The sequence below is a fragment of the Artibeus jamaicensis genome, unplaced genomic scaffold, assembly GCF_021234435.1.
Source record: "Artibeus jamaicensis isolate MK-2021 breed Jamaican fruit bat unplaced genomic scaffold, CSHL_Jam_final scaffold_474, whole genome shotgun sequence".
In the NCBI taxonomy this organism is placed as follows: Eukaryota; Metazoa; Chordata; class Mammalia; order Chiroptera; family Phyllostomidae; genus Artibeus; species Artibeus jamaicensis.
In genome coordinates, this window is record NW_026522046.1 from 18,872,111 (window position 1) to 18,897,698 (window position 25,588).

The 25,588-nt window shown below is 38.6% G+C and overlaps 1 protein-coding gene across 1 annotated transcript in view; it reads right to left on the reverse strand.

Moving 5' to 3' along the window:
• Positions 1-25,588, reverse strand: part of LOC128626259 (EGF-like and EMI domain-containing protein 1) — a 203,190-nt gene that overhangs the window by 90,466 nt on the left and 87,136 nt on the right. The window contains 1 exon segment of the mRNA XM_053657730.1: positions 7,723-7,845. Coding sequence (XP_053513705.1) covers positions 7,723-7,845 — 123 coding nt within the window.

Genomic DNA, 25,588 nt, shown 5'->3' on the forward strand with positions numbered 1-25,588 from the left:
AACAATTCAGAATATCCCATTCTATGCATTGCTGCACACTGAATGGGTATTCTAACTGTGGGAAAATAATGTAAGAATAGATCTATAATAATTATAAGTTATTGATTCAAGCCACCATGTATTGAGCACTTATTATATGTCAGATATTATTCTAATCTCTTCATATTTAAGTTTACCCTACACAGTGGGTATTCTGTATTGTTTAGAAAACTTTAAAATTGTTTGTTAATTAATATTAGGTTTTATTATTTGATACAATACACTGTAAGAATCTTACTTTTATAAATATTTCACAAATGAAACTAGAAAAAATCCTAAAGGTTATTCTGAAGGAAAACATGTAAAGATACTTTTCACATAGAGTTAGAGAAGAGAAGAAAGGGTGACTGGTAAGTCCAATGTTTCGTCATTTTGTTTTGTTTTGACTTGGGATACAGAAGGGAGAGTTCATCACAGTGTTCAGTTCAAGGAAAAACTGGACCAAGATCTCACAACTCTTCTATGCTGAAGTAGAATTCAGGTAAGTAGCAGTCCTACCTTCTCCAGTCTGCAAGCTGTAGGAAAAATGTAGAAAAAAGGAAGATGGCTAAATATATTCTTACAATCCAAGTATTTGAAAAAAGTTTTTGAATTGGGTTAATAATCAACGTTCTGGATAAAAACTCGAGAACTTTGGTTTTTGCAAGACCACAGATTAGAGATGAGGCGGCTAGAGGGGAAGTGTTTCTTAAGTTTAACTCCTGGGAGTGAAATTTTTCATCTATCACAGAAAAGTGATTAATATTTCGAGGGCGATGAGTCAGGTAATGACTGAGAGACGCCACCAGCCTGACAGACTAAACAATTTTTTTAACCTGCTGTAGCCCTGATTCAAGACATCAGCTGTCATCTGAATTGAATTCTGTTTCTAATTTGTCTTCATAAATAATGCAACTAATTGAAAGGCAGTTACAATGGAAGTCTTTAACCTCTTTCATCTCCAGTTTGAGGGCAATCTCTCTGCATTCCCCAGAAAGACTCTTCTGTTCCTTTTATCAAATAAAACTTAGACATCACTGATCAGACCACTGAGATCAAAAACAAAAGAATCCATTGTGGGAAGACCATTTCATCCATGGTTTTTCTTGATATTTTTCTAAGTTTAGCATTTTTTAAAAACATGAAACTCATAAAAATCTTCTATAAGAATATGCAAGCTCAAGCTTTACTAAGAATATATTTAATGAAGTTTCTGGGTTATAGTTCTATTTTCTTGCTGCCTAACTTTTGCTTATTTGGAATTAAAATATTACCTCTGACCTACTACATCGAACATTTAATCACACAGAAAAATCCTTAGTTGTCAGGTCCAGGTAACCATTTTTTCTCACCTCTCACTCTTCATTTGTAAATAGAGGCCATTGAACAAAAACAGACCCTGCAACTGTAAATGAAGAATTTCAGTATCATAGACTGAAATAATTAAAATGTTATTTACCCGAGGTCTCTCTGTACAGACATCAGTGATTTCATTTGTTTATTTGTGAGTGCAGATGTTAATAAAATTATGTGAGAAAGGCAGGGAAGAGAGGTAAGAGAACAGTGCAAGCATTAAAACTCTCAATCATTTAATTATTTCATCCTTCTGGGAAGGCTAATTCAACAAATACATCAGGGGAAGAACATGATTATGATTGGAGATTTGAGCTGAGCATGTTTCATAAGGTTGTTATTAAAAAATGGCAATTCAGGAAAGGATTTTGTGAAGTATATCAAATTATAGCTAAAATCTAACAAGGTAGTCAAATGTAAATTACACAGCTAAATTAAAAAAATGGAGTAATATAAATTATTTTGGTATCTAGTCCCTGGCTGTTAAACAATATCCACTGGTAATAGAAAGAGTATACTCTACATTATCATTATTTATATTTAATAATATCTCCTAAAGTCTGCCTCTCAACAATGAGAAAAATCACCAATTAAAAGCTAGCAAGGGATAACATATTTTGTAATAGAGAAGAGTAGCAAAGTTCAAAGCTAGAAATACTGTAACAAGTTTGAATATTTCCCAACAAGCAAACCTATCTGGGTAAAGTATATATATCTTTGCATATTCTGTTACAATAACCCCTAAAACTTAATACTTGTGAATATTTTATATGTATTGACCTATTTCTAAAAAGACAAAGGCAAAATGGAGACAGACTGTGGAAGGGGTGAATAAAGGAGAATAGATTAGTATATTCACTGCTGTAAAAAAATTAACTGGAAGCAAACAACTAGGACAGGAACAGAATCACAGAAATGGAGATCACATGGAGGGTTATCAGCAGGGAGGTGAAGGTGGGGAGAATGGAGGGAAAGGTACAGGGAATAAGAAGCATAAATGGTAGGTAGGAGCAGGTTAAGAAGTATAGGAAATGCAGAAGCCAAAGAACTTATATGTATGACCATGGACATCAAGTAAGGTGAGGGAATGATGGTGGGGGGGGGTACAGGGCAGAGGGGAATAAAGAGAAGGAAAAATGGAAAAGCTGTAATAGTATAATCAATAAAATATATTTTTAAAAAGGGTAGAAGGGATGTTTTGAGGGCAACAATACCTAAAATAATAGGTATTATTATTTTAATTGTGATGATAGTTTCACAGGTATATATACCATATTTTTGGACCATAAGACACAGCTAGGTTTTAGAGGAGAAAAATAGGAAAAAATTTTTTGAGGCAAAAAGTGTGCTAAAATATTTAATGACACAAATAACATAATATTTCACCAATGTAAATGTAAACAGAACTCAACAGCAGCATTAACAACCATTGTTTATCCCAAATATGGGAAGGGGGTGTGTCTTATAGTACAAAAAATACAGTGTATGTCTATGTTGAAACTTATAGCAGTCAATGGAACATAAGTTATATCTGAAGCTGGTAAAATTGTATTAAAATAAAACTACTGAGGGAAACTGGGTGAAGAGTACAAAGGACTTATCTGTACTACCTTTGTAACTTCCTGTAAACCCATAATCTTTCAAAATAAAAGTTTATGAAGTAAAAAAAAACAACGAAGATATACAAATTTTAAAAAGTTGTATTAGCACTTGTCGAATAAACACTGAACCACATAAACACTCTTTAAAACTGCTTGAGAAAAGTCTGTCTCCACAACCTAGTGATGGTGGGTATAATAGATAAATAATTACTTTTACCACCTCCCCCCTCCCCTGCAAAAAAAAAATAGACTAGGAGGCTTAGTCAACAGATATTTATTCTCTCACAGTTCTGGAGGTAAGATATTTCAAGCTCAAGATTTCATCCAAGTTTGGTTTCTGGTAAGAGAGCTCTTCCTAACTTCAGACAGACAGTCCCCTTCTCACTTCACCCTCACAAGGTCACCTGGCGGAGAGAGCAAGCTCCCTGGTATTTCTCCGTATAAGGCACTAATCCAGTATGAGGGCTCCACCCTCAAGAGCTCATTTAAACCTGATTATCTCCTAAAAGCCCCAAGTACAAATACGATTACATTGGGTCTCAGGGGAGGACAGGAGTAGGGTGGGGGGACAAGGACAGAAGACGATTGAAAGTCAGACCCTGGTACAGAGAGGCTGTGGTTAAAGGCGGAACTTGTGTTGTCAGGAAGACAGGAGGAAGAAATATAAAATGAGTGGCTACCGTGTCAGAGACCATCAGAAAAGGTAAGGAAAACACTCCATATGAAGCTCATAATTAGAAGGCTATGAGTGACTTTCATTGGGTCTGAAGTCCAATTGCATACATATAAAACTGTATATTATATGTATCATTAGGGCAACATAAAATTAAATGGTATTATGAGAGAGACAGAGAGAGAGAGAGAATGAAATGCCCTTGGCTAGGGTAACCAGAGCAGACTTAAGAGGACAATTGATATTCACTATGGAACATGGTAAGTAGAGTTTTGTCAGATGAAGACTTGGGGGTGGGAGATAATCTATGTTAAGAGTAAAGTGTAAAATTGGAAAAAAACATAGCTTACTTGGAAAATGGAGAGCCATCATGATGGTGGGAGCACATAATAGAAATGTAGAAAAAAAGTGGTAAATTTGTGTTTACAAGCTGGTAATATTTAAAATAACTATTAAAATATGTTGTTTTAACTCTCAGGGATATATCCAAAATAGAATGTAAGAATATCATTTCACAGTAACTTTATGATTTTTCTTAGTTTTTTAAAGATACTTATTAAAAATTATTTTAAAACATTTGATCAGGATTGAAATTAGCCAGTTTTTCCTGAAAACTACTTTTCTCTTTCAAAGTAAAACTTACTTGAGGTCTTTAGCTCTCAGACTTCTTATCGCTAAGAAGAGAGATTGGACTGCATTATTCTCCTTGGACTTTTCCCAGATATGGTTCTTTAACATAGAAAACAATATTTTTTACAAAAGCACCACAGTGTACTTCTTTTCAATAAAAACACTGAAGTTACATATTCCTTTCTGTTAAACTGGATATAAAACTCTTACACTGTTTTATGTTTGGACTTTCTAAATTCTAAATTCCTTTTAAAATAATTATTACCCAAAATCCAAGGTTGTATAAAAATTACAGGTGATCTACAAAAAATTAATAATTACACAAACAATAAAATTATTATACTTTGGAGATGCAATAACTTTAAGGTCGTTTTCCCAATTTCTATAATTTACACAGGTGGCATCTGGAGTGTAGGGATAAATTAAGTGGTTTCAGAGCTTAAACTGAAGGCCACACACCAACTTGGACTCCACTGTGCCTCTGTCCCTAGTCCACATGGACAAGATTTAATGGTGGGCCAGTAGGAACATAAACATCTCTGTCTTTATGGTGATTGCTAGTTTCCAATTTTGAAGCTGTTTGTTTCCAATTAAGGGAAATTTAAAAGTTTATTAATTGTTTGGCAACAGCTGTGGTCATGGAGACCACCAATACCAAAGAAAATCTGGCAAGAAGCCCACAATTTCCCATGCTGTGTCTGTGCCTCGCCACCAGCTAGGTGCAGTGGGTTTCCCTGGCTGTGATCCTCCTCACATGTGCGACCCCCTCAGACTGGCTTTCCTGATGCTGCCTTGCTGGAGAAGTGACAGCGGGCCAGGGACTGTCACACTTCCAGCTTCCAAATACAGCTGTTAAGGACATGTTCTCTAAAACCACTTTGTGGAACTTCATCATTCTGGCAGAGGCTAACTGGTACCTGCTGGCCATATATCATCACAAATGCACAGCCCTTAGAGAGGGAACCCATCTTTGACATGAAATAATCTGAAACTCTGTAAGCATTTGGGGGTGCCAAGAGTTCACTTCCTTGTAGCTGTGATTAAAAGACAGTAGAAAAGGGACCGGAGGCTCTAATTCAAAAAGTCACACTAGTGTGGCCCTATGACTGATGGACAGAATGGAGCAGAAAAATGAGAGAGAGAGAGAGAGAGAGAGAGAGAGAGAAGGAAGACAGGAATGGTTGCAATTAATTTGAAGTACACCAAACTAGTAGAGTCATACAATCCCATAACTCCATCTTCTCTTTGTGGCCCTGCCGTCGTGGGTCATGAGAAAATCTCTGTCTACTCTGATGCCCAATCGCCTGCCAGGTAGAAACTCCCGAAGGGAAAGGGAGCTAACTTAATTTTCTGTTAAAAAAATATCTGACACTTCCTACAGTGTAACTCAAAATACAGACCAGTGTGAAACCAGTTCTCCCAGTAAGCCTCTTCTTTCAAAACAAGGAAAACAAAAAATTCTTCACTATATGCCTATGAGAAAGGCACCAAAATTTCCATGAAGGGGGAGCAATGGGTTCATAGTTTACTACATTCTGTAGAATGACACTCAATGATTCAATAGGTTAAATGCCTTAAAATGATTGCATTTTTCATAATCTTAATTCACTCCATATCTGTAATTTAATTTTACACTATCTTGAAATTCTGCATAAGAAGATCACCATATGGAACAGTTAATAAGCCATTACCATGTTGTAATGTATTTGTACAATAGAAATTGTGACTTAAAGAGTAGAAATAGAAAAGATAAGCCATAATATCCTTATCCAACTCCACTTTTGACCTAATGTCATTAAAACTTAAATTGGAAAATTCAATGGTGGTAAGGAATAAGGAAAGAGTTTCATGATTTCACTAAGAAATAGCTAATAATGTTAGGGTTTAGAAAATTAATTTTACCTGTAAATATAATTTTCTTGGCTACTAGAGTATTTATTTTGCCTTATCACAAAGACCAGATATTATGCATTTATATAAATTGGTTACTTTGCAAAATGCTTTTGTATCAGGCACAATAATTCACTTGCTCGACCTTTACTGATAATTAGCACAATTGCATGTCTTGATAATTTTGCTGCTTCTAAATATTTGTAACTGAGAGAAGTGATGGTGGCAATTTAAGGATGTCGCTTGCTGCAGACCTTACATATTGGGATGGAGATGGGAAAGAGATCCCTATTGCTAACCCCAGTAAAATCCTGTAAGAAGAGAGTATCTGGATTACGTAATGGTGCCTGTCCCACTGCTTGTACATGCTGCAGGTACAATCTTTCCAATATTGAGCTCACTGGATTTCAGGTTACAACTTCTATCTGGAGTTTCACTCCACTTTGGAAAAGTCCTTTTCTTCCTCTCAGGACCTCCATTTGCTCTTATTGAAATCAGACCTATGAGGAGGACATCTTTAACTGTCCCCTGACCTTCTCTCATTTCGTACAAGACATGTTCAGCTAAAGAAAGAGGGAGTGTATGTTATGAAACTAGGTCAGGGTAGCTTATTTCTATTTCAAATTTCATAATTATAGAATGCTTATAAAATCCTAGCCATTTTGAATAGATGGACTAGTTAACAAGCCCCGAATAAATTAAGCCAGCAATTAAATTGTGCTGTTCAAGGTGCTACTCTTTTAATATAATAAATATTTTTAAGAGACCAGCTGATAAAATCAGTGCCTGTCTTGATGCTATTTCAGGGCCATGATTCAATGAAAAACCACTTTTAAGTATACTATTTCTGCTAAAACAAAAACAAAGCCATAATAAATCATACAGGAAGCACAGTATTTCCAACATGTATTCAGTTGGTTTTAATTCTGTGCCTAAAAACACACACTCATTTTAAGAAACCTATAAAATTCAAAAACATACAAAGAAGATATAAAGTAATAATCCTACCATATAAAAATATCTAAGAGCGTTTTAATGTACAATAAATATATAGTAATCTCATTTAATGTGGGTAATTTTAACTATTCTTGAGTAACTCTAATTGGTATATAATCAGTTATAACTTTTGCCTTTATAATCATGAGTCCATTTCAGAGTCCGGTCTGAAATGAGAGAACACAGCAGCTAGTGACTGTAACGGCCTGACACTCCCCTTTCAGCGTGGCTCTCTGCTTCCCTTGTCATGGAAAAGCAACAACTAACAAATTTACACTTCCCTGCATGTGGCAGAATGATATGCTATGGAAATCTTCACCCACTTGGGGATTCAAATTTTGCTTGTGAATGTTAATTCCTAGAATTTCTTCGCCATCTTTTTTTGTCTTTTAGTTTTTAATAGCAAAAAATCTTTTTTATCTTAAGAGAGAGAACCGTGCTTAAACACTGCCAGCTTCTACAGATATTTTTACAATAGAAAAACCTTTCCCATTTGCCCCTGCAGAAGCAGGTTGATTTTTCACTGAAACCGGCTTCAAGCTGGTCCTAATATTTACTCACTTATGCAGGTGCGTTCATCAGCATGGAGTCTGTATCCTGTATCACACTCACAGTGGAAAGTGCCCAGAGTGTTAATACAGCGCTGCTGGCAGCCCCCGTTCACCACCGCACATTCATCGATATCTAGAAGAGGAAGACAGATGGCCAGGATTACAATGTCATTCCAATGTCAGCTTCAGAGAAGTGGCACGATATTTCTCTGATTCACAATATGTGTTATATTGTACAAAGGCACCGACTCTGTTGCCACAAATCTTTTGCTTGTTTGATCCATTTTTCTACACAGTGTAAACAACAAAATGTAGATAGAAACTTTATTGAGCTTTTTAAACCCCAGGAACAATGAACATAAAGACTGCCTCACAATTCTCTATTCTTCACATACTGGTTAATTAGACAGATCTGAGATGTAGATATTTCCTTGAGGCAGGGAAACTGGAGGCAAGAATTACAATGAGCTACTCTATCTGGAGCAGCACACATTAGCAGATAAACACCTATTATTGGTCTGATAGTGCTGAATAAAGCCAGTAATAAAGTTAAGACCTTGAATCTCCTTCTCCTGTGCTATCGTGGGCATCAGGGAATAGACTGATACATTCAAATAAAACCATCTTCTGGAGTCTTAAAAATACACCCATACACTTGGTTCATTGATTGAGCTTATTCCTTTTCAGTCAGGGTTCCACTTTTTAAAATATTTAACATGCCTATGTGAGAGGTTCCTTTCATCTTAGGAAAAAAATTAAAAAGAGGTCAAGACTCACAAATGAATATAATATTCGCATTCTTTTAGAAAAGAAAAACCCCATATTTCCTTGTACCCTACATAATCAGTACTTATGTACCTGAAATAACATACAAAACAGATATTCACCAATGTTGGTAATGCTTCTCAGGTAATCAATGGGTTATGAGCTTCTAAATTTTATTAGGAGAATTTTTTCTTCAAAATCTATGCCTTTGACATACATCAAGGTCAAAGTCAGGCAGAGGGGTCAACACTGGCGTCGGAGAGCACCTGCTTCATGCAGCGAGAGTCCCTGACGTCCCATGACCCTATCCCAGATATTCCGGCAGAGAAGATTGAGTATGAATATTTTTTACTAAAATATGTTCTCATAATAGACAATTAGCTTTACATTGAGATTAACTCCGCAGGGCAAGGTCCTTATTTAAGAAGACATCCACGTTGAGTGGGAGTCCTATGGCCATGCCTTATGACAGTGCCTGTCATGCTGATACAGTGTGATCTGTTACAACTGCTTTGTGCTACGATGAAAACTGGAGGCAACATAATTTTCTTTTACTTGGCATGCCTCTTTATGAAAAAATATATAAAGAATATACTAACTCATAAAATAAGTCCCACATTTTAAAATTACTAGTCTACTATACTAGACACAGTTTGTCAATCTAGTATTTTCCTTCTAAAATGGTATATTCTGAAGCAATTTCAGATATATTTAAAAGAATGCTATTTCAGAGATAAGAACTATGGACATCTCAAAGCATTAGAAGTTTTATTAAATTTTGGGTCTGTGATAAATAAACCTCTATGTCTTTTTCATATAAACTAATGTCAAATCAGAATTCTCCATTTCTTACTTGCACATCATGCAGGGCATGATATTTATTCTACCTAAATTTTTATTTTTAGGGTATTATTCCACAGGGTTGAGATACAACTTTGAATCCTAATTCTGTCGGCCCCTGAATTAGGTATCTTTCCCAGGTCTTTCATATTAGACACACAAATAAAACTACCAAGGGTACTATGTTTTGGATAACACAGTATCCTTGGTAGTTTTATTTGGATTTGACATATTAATGTCAAAAATGATCATACTATGTCATATATATGTACTTAAATACATTCAAAATGTCTTGAAGGATACATACAGATGTAAATGATTATATCTGAGGGGGGACAAAGACACAGAGTCTGTGTCAAGTGCAGGATGAGGGTGTGGGGTGCTGGACAAGAGTTTTCATCCATATTTGCAATGTTCCACTTTTTTACAAGAAAATGTTCAGGTATTCCTTTTGTAACAAAAAGCAATTTTGTAAAAGGTAATATATGATTACTTTCCCTTGCTCTGACCCATCAAGCTTCAATAATGTTCTGACAAAAGAAACCCAATTAGTATAAAAAAGAACTCATAAGAGTGGGCACTAATTTTAAGAAGGATCTTGCTTCAGTATGTTTTAGTATATTCTTATTCTTAATCTGCCCCAGAACTGTAATTAAAGCACTCTGCTGGAAACACACACACACACAAGTGAAAGCAAACCAAACTTTCTCTGTGCTTTGTGTCTGATAGTCTTGAGAAAAAAAAATATCTTAGTGCTGAAACTTACTAGCCTGTCACGGTGCCTTTCTGAACTCAGTCGGATCTACAAAACGGGGTTATAACGATTACCATAAGTACCATGCTATGATTTTCCCCTTTCTTATTCTTATATGAGAACTTGGACTAGATAGCTAATATTTGAGTTTATATACAGAAATTTAAAAAACCAAGTAATTTCACTCCACTAAATAGGGCAAGAACAAGGCAAGAACGTAAGGTGAGCGTGCATGATAGAAACAGCTGCAACATCTCAAATCAGGGGAGAGAAGCATTTGGGCAAGAGTGATAAGGGAGCGCTTGGCGTTCAAAACTGAGAGCTGAGCGAGCAGAAAAGAGGGAGGGCAACCCAAGGGTGCAGTGCCTGACCTTCGGCAGTTAGACTTGTCAGTTCAGAAAACAAGGTTGGCGAAAGGAAATAAAGTTGAAAAAACACATCTAAGATCTACTTTTAATTAATTTGGAAGGCAAGGTGCTTCTGGTCTTGATTTAAAATACAGTACACTTTCAGGCAGGTTGAGATATAATAGGCTGTGTTTACACAGTAGTTAAGCAAACATATTAACACTTAAAAAAATCAATCATTTATAGAGTGGTACCAAATACAAAGTAATTGGTTTGACTTCCTTTTTCTTTTTTTGCCCTTTCAGAACACACTGAATTTGTTGATGGTTTGGCCATTGTGTTAAACCATAGTTCTCAAACCTGTGTGCAAATCATGGTGAACATGATATTGGGCAAAATACCCATGGCTTTTGTCCTGCCCTTAAAGAGTTTCATTTCATTTGTTTGGGGTAAGGCCTGGGAATCACTTTTAAAACACTCTAAGTGATGCTAATGTGTAGCCAGAGTTGAGATTCCCCCCGACTTGGTTAATGTTTTAATCGCCTAAAGATCTCGTTAAAATCATATGCGTATTCTGCAGACCTGGGGCTGGGAGCCAAGATTCTGTATTTCTAACTGGTTGAATGTAATTCTGATGCTACTGCACTATGGTCTATGCTCTGAGTAGCCAGAGCATGCATAATACTTCGTTTAACCATTAATGTCACATGGATCACAAATGTCATGATTTGACTCAACTTCTCAATTGTTTGCCCAAAATATACCAGTCCAAATGGATAATCAATATTCCAAACAAAATATTATGTATCTATAATAAATATATATTCATCATTTACCAAGCACCTCTGAAAAGAAACCATGGATATTTCCTACAATATTCACTCAATAACAGTTAATAATTTAATACAATTTTAGCAGCATCTGTTATTAGAGATGACTTGCTTCTGTAAAACATGAAGGACACTTTAGTTCTCTGACGGAATATCCCTGACATAGGATAAAGCCAGGTTAAATTGCCATGGTATTAGACACTCATGCTGAAGCTGTCACAGGTGATTTTCTCGTCCATCAAGATGGTGCCCAACGGAGTTAAAAACCAGAAATGTCAATATTACATTAAAATGTTATTATCAAGTGTACTCCATGTGAAGAAAGTAGTTCTCTATAAACTCTCAGCGTTACATCTTTATGTTAGTGGCTGACAGAAAGCCCTGCCCTTAGAACTGGAGCTTCAGGGCACTGCTGGGGATAATGATGAAGTGATTAAATTTTTTTCAGCATTGTCACTGTGATATGGACCAAGGATTTCATGATTTTTATACTATAAAAGGATATCAAAGAAAATCAACCATGTCTGCTATTTTTCCTTTTTACTGTCCTTTCTCTAAATATTTCTGCTGTACTTATCTCCAAAACTGTCTCCCCAGATGGTCACAGAATATAATAGTGTAAAAGAATTTCATTTGATAATTCCATTTATTATCAGATGTATTTTGCACATAAAAGCTCCCTCAGACAATGATCCACTTTTGTTTCTAAACAAGAATAGTTTCATATTATTTTTCTTACACTCTGCAACCAGAGTAAGATAAATTATCCTGCCATTTGCCTTTTAACATACTGCCTTCAAAAACCTGTTGATTGAGAATGAGTGCTCTTGGGTTGCTTTATGTTGGAGATTGCATTGCAGAATGTTAGGTTTGAAGGAAATATTGAAGAGTGTTGTAGCAATTTCATGAGATCTTCCATGTGGTTTTATTTTCACTGTGTTCTGCTATAATACTCTCACTCTGATATACTACAGCATATCAAAACTGCTGACTTTTTGCTTGTGATGCTGTAGTGCCTGATTGAATGAACGAACGTCTTAGGCCAAAGGTCCTGTTGTATTAAGCATTCTCTGGCATGGAGTCGATAGTTCATAAATGTTCTATAAACGAATAAGTGAGTGTGTGGTTTGAGAGGTACCTGCAGCATTCAGTTATCTTATCCACCCGTATTCATCAATGGGATTTCTTAGAACTCAGCTCTGACTGCATTTACTCCTTTTTACTCTTGCAGTAAATTCTTGATGTTTGTTTTTGACCATTTACAAATAGCTTTAAATACCCAGTACATGAAATAATTTCAAAGTTTGCTAATGAACACATGTGAACTGCATCTGTCGTGACTACACACTGGTTGCCTGCTTGGGGTTCACTCGTCTTCTTCACACACACTAAACTCCAAGGTTTTCCTTCAGGGCATTAATTTTATCTCTTTCATTTCAGAAGAGTCACGTAGTTTATGTGGAGCTGGGGAACACCATTCTACTCCTGAGTCAGAGGTTAGACTCTACGTGGTATAATCTCACCTCCATGTGCTGCACTGACTTGACCAGGTAACCTCTTCATCAGCATAAAGATTTCTCAGGAATGAATGAATTAGTTCAGGTATGATCCAGTAAGTATGAAGTTCAACAAAAAATGTTGGGAATCCTGGGACAAAGAGGCCCTCTTGCTCTGCAGATTGTAATTGTGGGTGTGAGACATTTTGCAGAAGCCCTTTTGCTCCATGAGTGAGGCTACACTAAAGATAAAGCCAACAAACAAGACACAACTGAAGGACCAACTGAAAACAAAATATAGAACCCTGATTAAACCATGCCTGAAGTCCTCCCTACCTCTGGGCTTCTCAGTAAAGTGATCCAACAACCTCTTTTTATTGTTTACGCACTCTGAATTGCATGATTCTTGAGTTTATAAGCAATATCATCCTAACTGATACATGCGTAATGTAAAGCCAGTGTGCAGGAGGAAGCTATCAAGTGCAGCTCAAACTCACCACACAGTTTTCAAAAGTTTCTATTACCCTCTAATCAGTAAAATGGCTTGGTCTATATGTGATTAAGGGTCAGGAAAAGTCACTTAGTTCTTCTGATAGCATTCATTGGAGCAATTATATTCTCTCAAGATTCCAATACAACTGGAGATTTGTCACTATTTTTGTTTTTGTTTTATTAAAAACATTAAGAGCTTATCAAGCTGCCTGTGGAAAGGTGTGATACCTCTGATAGTGCCAGAAAGGATGAAGGTGCCTTCTGAAGGGTACCTCACAATCTCCCTGCACATGGGCCTTCTCTAGCTTGTCCGCCAAACCTTGGCCTCTGATTTCTCCTCTTGTTCCTTTCTTGGCAGCTACAACCTCTGGTAGCTTGATGCTCAGTTAGTACAAAAGTAACGCATGTTGGTTACTCTGCAGCTACCATTGTTTCTCTACATTCTGCTCTTGTAAGAAAAATCTTAAAAATGTTACCAGTTTTCTAGCTAACGTATTCACCCAGGAATGAAGGCGGCCTTTTGCAGCAAAAATGACCTAGCTCAAAAGGAGGCAAACAGAATAATGATGTGTATTTTGAAATGAGTAACAGTACTAGAAACAAAGCTCAAAAAGCTTGTGCTGAAGACAGGAGAGTATATGCTTTCGTAGAAAATAGACATGGAAATTGTTTAGCAAATTCTAGAGATGTGGCTGGGGCCGCCATACTAAGGAAACATGGTTTTACTTCATGGCCAATGGGCATTAGCAGGGCAAAGGGCAAGTTAGAGAGGTGAGAGGCTGATGGCAGAGAAGCCAAAATCCAGATGAAAAGTGATGAGGAAGCTTGCAGCAGTGTAAATAGAGATGTGGGCAGATATAAAAGGTGTTAAAAAGATAAAACCAATATAACTTGGTTAAAACCATCATGGCTTGGTTATGCACTGGCTAGGATAGAAAAGAAAGACTCGAGGTTGACTGACTGGAGAGGTTCTGTTGAGGGTTGTGGGACTCACTGAGAGAGAACAGGAGGGGAGTATCTGATACTAGAAAGAGTTGTTTTGGACATAAATTGTTTGGTGGACAAGTGGGGTGGGGGATATCTAGTAGGAAACTGAGTATGTGGACTAAAATCAGGAGGAAAATCTGGGCTGATTTTTCAGCTACCCATTTATCTACCTGCACAAGCTTAATAATTAGGAGTCATCCTTGAGACTTTCCTCTCCTTCACCCATATCTGAGCAAATATCAAATTTTACTTATCTCCTAAAACATATAAAATCTGTACACTTCTCACCCCCATTGATACCCCTAAAATCCGAATGGTATGAATGGTTGCAATACCCTACTAGAGCTCCTTTCATATTCACTGGTGGGTCCTCTATTGTCTTCATGCTGCACCACAGTGGTGCTTTCAAAGGAAAAGTTATACCATCGGCTCCCTCACTCCAGTCAGTTTTACGCCCTCCAGTCACTTCCCATCACTCATAGGATTGGACTAAACTTCAAGATGATCTTCAGACCTCTCTGTGGTCTGGTTGTTGCCTCTTTCTCTAATTCTGTCTTGCTATTATTTTCCCCCTACTATGTTTCAGAAATGCTGATTCTCTTTAAGTTCCTCGAGGGCTCTGTACTCCCTTTTATTTCCATTTCCCTTCCTTTACCTATTGAGTATCTATGCCTCTTGTAGAGGTCCACTCAAGTACCACGACCTCAGGGAGGCCTGTATTTCTCCTTCAGTCTATGTAAAATTTATGTGTTATACTTTCTTTGGACTAAGTTCTTTTCCTTTGGAGTCATTAGCTCACTTATAGCTGTAGACTTGCATGTGAAATTATTTCTTTGACATCAGCTATAAGATGTCAAACCCCAGATTGCAGTGGGTTGGATTGAAGGAGACGTGGGAGACAGAAGGAATACAGAGAGTTAACACATACATCGCAGTGTTTTACCATTAAGGAGAGGGGGTTGTATTTGGGTAGGAGAGTATAGCAAAGAGAGAGGATGTTCTTAAGGTAGAAGAAACTTGCAGCAGTTTAAAGTCTGATAGCAAGATGCAAATAAAGACGGAGGCATAGGTGGAAGCACTGTGCCTCCTCCCACAACCAAATTTAAAAACAACAAAGTTTTAGCAATAAAAACGCAGCCAAAACCACAGAAAATTGAACTTCACGGAAGTCTGACAACAACGAACCCTTCAGCCAAACCAATAAGAGGGGCAGAGCCAGCAGCAGAGCAGGGTCGGGCAGGAAAGATCCACCGGGCAGACCCAGGTGTGCGACCCAGGTGCGCCGGCAGCTGTAGGTGGATCCCAGGTGTGGAGAAGCGGGCGGACCCACTGAGGGTGCAAGGCGGTGGACTCACTGAGGGCTGACCATGGTCACACATTTGCGTGCAGATAAACCAGTGAAGGAGGGAGTGGTGAGACAGACCATGCAGGCCCCAGTGGCAGGAAGCGGCAGAGGGGACCGCCATTGTCCCTCTCTGACCCCGCCCCCGCCTGCAGAGTCACAAACCAACGACCTGGGTGGCCCCGCCCTGGTGAACAACTAAGGCTCCGCTCCTCATACCTAACAGGCATAAACAAATCAAAACATGGCTCAAGAAGACCTTAGAGCCCCAGAGCCAATAAATCTAAGCAATGAAGAAATAGCCAAACTTTCAGATGCACAGTTCAAAACATTGGTGATCAGGATCCTCACAGACCTGGTTGATTTTAGTCACAATTTAGAGGAACATATGAAGGCTAAACTAATTGAAATGAATCGAAATGAACAGGAAACCAATAGTAATAGAAAGGAAACTGGGACTCAAATCAAAGGAGTGGACCAGAAAGAGGAAAAAAATGACCAAACAGAAAAAAATGTAGAAACAAGAATTCAAAAAAATGAGGAGAGGCTTAGGAACCTCCAGGACATCTTTAAACGTTCCAACATCCGAATTATAGGGGTACCAGAAGGGGGAAAGGCACAACCACCAGTTGAAAACTTATTTGAACAAATAATAAAGGAGAATTTCCCCAATCTGGCAAAGGAAATAGACTTCCAGGAAATCCAGGAAGCTCAGAGAGTCCCAAAGAAGTTGGACCCAAGGAGGAACACACCAAGGCACATCATCATTACATTAGCCAAGATTCAAATGAAGGAGAGAATCCTAGAAGCAGCAAGAGATAAGGGGACAGTCACCTACAAAGGAGTTCCCATCAGACTGTCAGCGGATTTCTCAAAAGAGACCTTACAGGCAAGAAGGGGCTGGAAAGAAGTATTCCAAGTCATGAAATCCAAAGACCTCCATCCAAGATTGATCTATCCAGCAAAGCTTTCATTTAGAATGGGAGGGCAGATAAAGTGCTTCTCAGATAAGATCAAATTCAAGGAGTTCATCATCACCAAGCCCTTATTATATGAAATGTTAAAGGGACTTACCTAAGAAAAAGAAGATAAAAAAGATGAACAGTGAAAGGACAGCAAACTCACAGTTATTAACAACCACACCTAAAACAAAAGCAAACTAAGAGGATAGCTAGATCAGGAGCAGAACCATAGAAATGAAGATCACATGGAGGGTTAGCAACAGGGGAGTGGGAGGAGGAGAAGGGGGGAGAAGGTACAGAAAATAAGCAGCATAGATGGTAGGTAGAAAATAGATGGGGGGAGGGCAAGAATAGTAGGGGAGATATAGAATCTAAAGAACTTGAGACACGTGGTCATAAACTAAAGGGGGGGGAATGGTGGGGGAGGAGGTGTGCAGGGTGGAGGGGAATGAAAGGGGGAATAGAACAACTGTAGTGGCATAATCAATAAAATGTATTTTAAAAAGATGCAAATAAAGAGGGCTGACTTAAAGATGTAAGAGAAAAAAGGAAATTCTCAATAACTTGAGAATTTTGAACCGCACTAGTGCATTCCAAGAGGAGGTGTATGTTTGGAAAACAATCCCCCTGTAGGCCCTGAGCATCCCCACACATTTTTGTTGGGTATGCCAAGAATGCTGAGGGCCTTGCTCACTCTGTATCCAAGCCCTTTTTCAGGCTTGCGTTTGCACAGACAGATGAGCTAATAACATCTTCCCTGAGAAACAGAGCAGGCTTGTTTCCACAAACCATAAAAGTGGTGGCTTCCCCAAGTTCAGCGTTTCCCTTGCACCGTGTGACCAACTGCATATGCAGGCACCCAGATGAGCCCTCTGGGTTACTGCTGTGGGATTCGGGGAGCATGGGAAATTGACACAAACAGATGAATCTCTGGCTAGTGCTTTTGCCATAAGTAATAAAGCCTCTATTTCCGACCCAAGAGTCTCATGTCTTCTGTCAGCATCCAGGAAACAGTAACAGGTTACTTTGTGAGCATAAGAATACGGTAAAACCCCAGACTCTGCCTAGAGTGTGATAGGATAGGAAATAGAAATCACACACATACGCATGTGTTACTCTGGGTTAGAGAGGGCATGTCCGTTGCAGAGTGGAAGGATCCTAGAAGCCACAAAGGACGTTCTCGTCTCCTCCCTGTTTTACCTCTACTTACTAATTGCTTGTAGCCTTGACATTATTAGTAAAACAGGATCCTGAGTGTCTTATCTGTCTGAGCCTGATTTGACAATCTGATCCTGTGTGTTACCTCAAAAGGAGGGAAAGAAAAGATGTCATGCTAGTGTGCCTTCCTATGATTCTAAAGAACAGAGAGAACACAAATACCCAATTCAAAGAGCCAACGATTGTTGCTCTATTGTTAGCTTCTCGAGGGCAGAGATAGCATGTGTTTTACTCATCACTGTGTTTCCAATACCTTAAAGACAGTGGCTGGCCCATAGGATAGGCACAATAATATTAGTTGGAAGTTTGAAAAAACAATAGATGAGTAGTGGGTATCTGAATTTGTAGAGAAACATAATTCAGCAAGAGACTGAGAAGGAGGAGTTGAGAGAAGGTAGAAAGGAGCGGAAAGGGGCAGGACAGTATAGAATTCAGGTGCCTGAGGAGAAACGTCTTTTTAAAAGAAAGTGAATATACTATGAATGCTGCTGAAAATCAAATAAAATGGTGCCTGAAAAGGTCTGGTAGATATGGAAATTATAAGGTCTTTCTGCTAAAGTACAGAATGTGAATAGTAAGTTAGCCTTTGGGGATGTCTACTTCTTTAAAATTTTTTCTAAACCTTGAATAGTCTATTCTTTCTTCCTTATTGAAAATAGAGCTGCCAAGGTCACGCTTTCATGGATCTATTATATGGCTGCCTCATCCATAACATGACCTAATCACATGCCTGAGGACCAGTGTGATAACACTCTGGGATATTAGGATATAACATTGTCATCACACTCTCTCTGTGTGAAAGAGCAGCAAACAAAGAAAATAAAGCAGAGCTTACTCAAAATTGCAGAGCTACTAGATATTCTTAATACACAGAGCTACTAGATATTCTTAATACACATCAATTTGACATTACTTAATGAGATGCAAAATCATTTTTTGTTTGAATTTTTTGTTTTATTTTTACTGACACTATTATAGATGTCCCCACTTCCCTACCCCCTTTGCCCACCTCCATCCAGTCCTCACCCCCACCATCCCTCTGGCCATCCCCACACTGTTGTCTGTATCCACGGGTCATGCATATATGTTCTGTGGCTAATTCCGTCACTGTCTTTCATCCAGTAGACCATCCCCCATCCCTTCTGATAACTGTCAGTCTTTTTGCTAAAGTGCAGAATTTGTCTAAATCTCAAATAATCTATTTTTCTTCTTTATTTACAGAGCTGCCAAGGTCATGTGTTCATGGGTCTATTAGATTATATTTTATTTTTGTATATCACAGGACTAGGCACCAATGGCAAAAGAAGGTGGGTAATTCTGTAAAATGAAGCCTGAGCCCAAATCCCTAAAGTTGGTTTTGCTTTAGCTAATTTTTTCTATACCCATTTCAACCCATGGTCTAAATACATTGATTTCCCCCCCCCCCCAACTTTTAAGGAAGGAAGAAACCTTCTGTGGGCTGAGAGCTGAGAATATTATTTCCAGGGGTGAATATGACATTCACCCTGGGCACTGGATGAGTAAAACAGAAACCTTGAACCAAACTCACAATTCATTCCCCAAGAGAATAAATGATATGCTCTTCCAAGAGATTTTAATCTTTGGGATGGTGGCTGTTTCTGATTCTGCTCTTTCCTTCTGTGCCCAACATGACTCCAACATTTAGGTGGTGCTCAGTGTAATGGAGACCCATCTGGAGTGGGAGAGGCAGACCCAGAGGGGATGGGTGGACGAACACGGGAAATCAGAGGCTCGTAATAAATAGCAGTTATCTGGCTGACTTCCCACTTGACTGAGGTAAATAATTTAATCTAGAAATTAGTCAAGGATACTTCTGAAGATCTTTGAATACATAATTCTAAGGGTCTCAACTGATGGGTGGTGGACGACAACTGAAGCTCTGGGTACTCTAGAGGTCACCGCTTGAAAGGTACATGTGTTCCCAGGTGCTGGGATACAGGACAGGATGCAAACGGGGATTCTGTTGGATAAATATATAATAGATAAATGGACAGATAGATAGATGGATGGATAAAAAGGCAGATAGATAGATAGATAGATAGATAGATAGATAGATAGATAGATAGATAGATAGATAGATAGATAGATAGATAGATGCTAGATAGATAGATAGATAGATGATAGATAAATAGGAAATCTTCACGCCAAACCTCCTCTTTCTCATTGATTATAAGAGTTAATAGAAAAAAACCTGAAAAAATGAACATGAGTCCAGCATTTTCATCTCAGGGTAGATTGTTTTGATTAGCCATATCCTCACATATCAGATTTAGGAAAAGAGAAAAATCTCTTGTGGAAGCGAGAGAGGAGAGACAGAGAGCCAGCCGCTGGCAAAGACCTAGGCATGTAGTTGATATGGGGCCTTGGGCAGATGGGGAAACAGGAGGAGAATCCAGGAGCTGGGAATTAAGACTTAGAACCTCACAAACCGGCCTTTCTCCTTTTCAATACCTCTGATTAATCCTACCTCCTTTTAGCTCACTTCCTCTGCACATCCCAATCTAAAGGCAGTCAAATCAACTAAAACAAACTGGCTCTTTTAAGACATCCAGGCCTCTCATCATTCATACCACGCATAAGAGTTTGACAGAGCCAGTCACAATGATGGATTGATATAATTTTGGAGGGTTGTAGTAATGGTTTTATCTGCACAGAACTGTTCCCCTCTTCTCTTTTTCCTGATTATGCATTCTTCTCCTGTGGACTGGGATAGAGTGGGGACTATTATTACCCTTTGCCACTACCAACTACAGGCGGGTGCAAGACCCTGGCTAAGGAAACCTGAGAATTCCATGTCCCTAACCACGGTGATTGGGGGAGGCATTTGACTCAAGTCAGAAGAAACAGAACCTTATCAAGGACACATGTTCAAGTTACTGGGAAAGAACTCGGCAGCCCTTTCATTTCTGTAGGATGCTTGGGGTTGCTCTTCATTTCTATTACAAAAACCTGAGTTTCCTTTATATTTTTGTGAAGATAGTTAAATTGTATATTACTTCTATTGTCACCTTTATTTCTTTCCTAGTAAAAATTTTTTATAAATGCGCTAGAAAGAACTGATTTATTCAATTGTGGAACTTGAAAGGACCGTGGAAGATCAACTATTCCAAACTTCTCCCACCGTAGGAGTCCCTTCTTCAACCTTTTTAATAAATGGCTATTCAGACTCTGATTAAACGTTCCAGCTGAAGAACGCTCAATGTTTAATTCTTTTCTGTCTTCCTCCTATTTCTTTGTCTCCTCCTCCATGATGTCCTTTTTAAATTTATGTAACATTAATCACATTATAAAACATTTGAAAGAAAAAAACAATAATTATACATTTTTCTCAATCAGAGGAAGTTATTTTAAAATATAAAAAAAACAAATAAAACAATGCAAATATGTAATGTTTTTCCAATTCATTTATTTGGTAAATTTAGTGCCTTTCCTTAATTGGCGCATTTTTACTTTTGAGAATTAACATTTTATGTCTACGGCCATACCACCCTGAACGCGCTCAATCTCATCTGATCTCGGAAGCTAAGCAGGGTTGGGCCTGGTTAGTACTTGGATGGGAGAATTAACATTTTATGTTTCAGTTATACTTCTTTTTTTAGAAAAATAACTATATTTTTGCCCACTATTAAATTATATGCTCCTGCTCTTTCTCTGTACTTTTCCTCATCTTATGTTTACCAAAATAGGTACCATTTATTATAAAATATCATATTAAAAATAGAATCTTTTAAAAAATTTCTCTTTGCCAGCAGCTTTTAACCAAACTTCCAAGAAATATCAATTTAATTTAAAGTGCACCTCTACACTCTCCAGGATCTAAGTTTTCAATTAGAAATCCATTAAAATAATTGTGTTCCTTTTTCATGTAGTCACTTAACCTGCGATTAAATGTGACTTCTGTTATTATAAAATAGCTCATGTATAATCTGATGTTATATTGCTTAAATTATCTCAGTAATATTAGCATTTGTAAATTAAGTACAAATGTGCTGAATTCAAGCCCTAAAGTTGCTATTTACAAAAACTGGTGCACTGTTTACTTTAAAAGCCCAACTACAGCAAAACAACGTTCCCTTTCTCATTTCTTTTGAAAGGCACAAATAAACTGAATCTAGGAGAATCTAATTTAAGGATCCTTCCTTCATAAAATTTAAGAATCATCAAAAAACTATATTTCCCTAGAATTTATTACCTATGGAATTACTTATTGATAACTTCATGTATTGTATATCTATAAAGGCAAACAATTAAAATCAAACATAAAAATAAAAAGTTACGTGGCCCGTGTCTGGCCTTCATCTGCACCAAAGCATTGTACCAGTCTGTGTTTTGAATGTTTCAGCACCATAAAACTTAGACTATTTTCTAATATTACCCCACATTTCCACTTTTTAATCGCCCCAATCCTCTTAAGTACTTGCCTTTCCTTTCACTGTGGCTTCATACCCTCACCTAACAATCCCTCATTCCCTCCAGACTCCCCTGCCTCTCTTCGCCCAGCCAGGACATCATGCTGTTGCCACTGGTCCCTGGAATCCTTTCCCCTGACCCCACCCCTCATCTACTGCGCTGGGTCTGCAACACACCTGCTGTCCACAGGGACGACTTACCCATCAGGTACAGCACCTAGAACCCTTGATACTTTCAGAGGCCCACATCAATGTCTTATATCTTAACCTTTTAGGTTGAAGAAAGTATTTTTAATATATAATTATTTACACATTCATCTTTCTATCACCACAATCATAAAATATACATTTTACTCTTTTGTGGAGAAAGGCCCACATGCCTGTTTCCATCACAATCATAGTGTGGCCCTGCTGCCCACTCACTGTACTTTACCTTCGAAGACACCAGCCAAGGATGGCTTCCCTGAAGAGAGTCTCCCAGCCCCTGTAGCTCATGCTGAGTCCCTGTTGAATTCCACAGTGACTGCTCCAAGCTTTTTTATGACACACTCACTACACATTGCACATGCACAGTACATGCAGTCAGAGGCAGCCTCATGGGCGCCAGCACAATGGCAAGGGACCCAGAAGGGCCTTGTGCTTATGGTTTAATGCTCTCTGTTCACCATTTAAAAATATTTAATACTTTTATGGTAGCATTTGTGTTTTGTAAGTGAAGTCAGGTGGAATAGAGCGTGAACCAGGGACTTGGAGATTCAGCTTATATATGTTTCCACCTCCTACCACCTTTGCTTCCCTTCTGGGATGGGTCTTCCAGGCTGCCTAGCAACCTCCTGCCATCTGCACCCATTGACCTCACCTGCTCTCTGCTGCCCACACCCCTTTGTGGGGCCTGAGCACCAATTGGGGGAAGGTTGGGGTTTGGAAAACCTGCTGCATCTTGGCAGGTTATAGCAGGAGCTGGCCCCACTCCAGGGCGGCAGCATCACTGGGCATCTGGAGAGTGACTTTGTAGGATGAGCTTCTCACCCAGTTCTCATTCAATACCAAGTGAGTCTGTGCACAGAGGACCCTTGGGGTTCATGCATCTATTGTGAGTACAGGTAGTAGAAAGAAGGGATTGACTTTCCTGCCTCGGCTGGGGTGGTATGTCATGCTCAGACACACATGTTTTGAGTTGCAAGGTGCGACTTCCCAGCAGCTGTGAGTAATTGCTCTTCCCCAAGCATCCCCATGCCTAGGAATATAATAGAAAATAAAAAACAACATAACAGGATGAAAGAGAGATACCATTAAAGAAAACTGAAAGTTTTATATGCTGGCACCAATATGCTCTTTGAACACCGCCCGCACATTGTACTGGGCCCTAGGAATTACATATCCCCCTGCATACACGTCTCAGGTCCCAAGAGCTGCTCCTCCTTCACCTCACTGTGAATCTTGATCTCGCTGAGAAGGACTTCCTTCATTCTATAAAAAAATTGCCTGCTATTTCCAGTCCTCTGCCGCTTCTTCCTAGGGCATCTAAGTCCTCTCCATCATGTCATTGATCTGATTCCATTTCCATCCTTCCGGCTCTGTGACATGAGTTATTCCACTCATCTGAACTCCTCCTCTCTTCTTTGCTATTGGTCTTTCCCCCCATGCCTTCCACCTTCCACCCCCTCTTCTCACCATTGTGCTACTCGTCCAATTTCAAAAACCAGTGGTCCAACAGTTACTGTCTCTGCTTCACTCTCCTTCCTTCCTCTCACAGCTTAGCTGCCTCACTCATCATACTGCTCGAACTGCCTGGTCAGAGGTTTCCTGAGACTGTCTAATAGGCAGAGAAAAGAGCATGCCACAGCCCTTGTACTTTGGACCTTTCTGGAGAGGTCGATAATATCGACAACATTCACTCTCCTAGTTCTCTCTTCTACCTTGGAACTCACCGTCCTGGCACTTTAATGATTATTTCTCACTTCCCTGACTACTTTTTGCAGTCCTGGACATTTTCTATTTTCCATGCTAGTACTTACTAAATGGAAGTTTAACAGAATACCCACCAGATTTTAATATATTCAAAGTTGAAGTATTCTACTTTCTGGGCCCATAATTAGTACACACTTAAGAGCAGACACTAGAATTTTCCATTCAGATTAACATTGCTTTTTTTAAAAGAGAAATTTCTATGGTGTCCTCCATTATTTAAGGAGAAGTCCAGGAATCTCAAAATCAGCGAGGTAACTCAAATGCAGATAATTTATTTCTTTAATTGAATTTATTGGGGCAACATTGGTTAATAAAATTATATAGGTATCAGGTGTACAGTTCTGTAACACATCCACTGTATATTGCATTGTGTGTTCACCAGCCCAAATCAAGTCTCCTTCTATCACTGTTTATTGCCCCCATACCCCTTTCACCTTCCCCTCACCCACTCCACTTTCCCTCTGGTAACTGCCCTACTGTTGTGTCTATGAGGGTTTTTCTTAATCCCTTTATTTTTTCCCATTTCACTGAGATGTGAAATGTTCAGCTTAGGATGTAAGTTAGATGTATTGGCAGAACTATTGTTTCCATCAAAACAATCATTTATGCCGAAGAGTTTTATAAACTCATGTCTAAAACTGATTGGGTCTTTGCTGAAAGTTACTGGTGAGAAAGCACTGGTGATTTCCAAAATGTTCAATGTGTTCCTGATGCCTACAGGATGGAGTGTGAGCTCCTGACATCTGACCCCTCTTCTCTAGCCACGACTCCCCTTTCTATACTCACATCTCATTACTTTGCTTTATGTACACAAAGTCCTAATCCAGTGAGTCGCTCCGTACTGCAGAAGCTTTTTGCTACCTCCACGTTCTGGCTCATTTCAGTCCCCTTGCCAGGAGTCATCACTCCCGATGCCACAGACTGAAATTCTACCACCTTGCATGTTCCAGCTCAGATTCGTCTTCCATAAAGACTCCTTTTGTTCCTCTAACTGGACATAATTTAGTTCCCAGGAAAACTTCTTCTGTCCTTCTCTCTTGTGAACACTAGACTTTGCCCTTATATTTGTAAATACATTTTTATTTTCTGCCATTAAAATGTACGTTCATTAAAGATGGAAAACACAGACAATTTTTATAGTTATAATTTTTACTAATCACTTAGAAAGCGATTTGGCATTATTTAATTCCTGTGAAGTCAGCGAAAAATCTATTAGCAGCCCTATTTCAGATTGAGTATGGAAACTAAAGCTGAGATCATTGGATTTGGTCAAGGTCTGAGAGCAACTCAATGGCAAAGCCAAAATTCCAACCCATGGTTTCTAATGCTAAATCTAGTGTCCTTTCTATTTCATGCTATGCTGTGTATAACTGCAAGTATGTGGTCTAAAGACTCCTGGCACTTAGCATACTATTTTGGGCACAGTAGGTAGCCTAAAGATG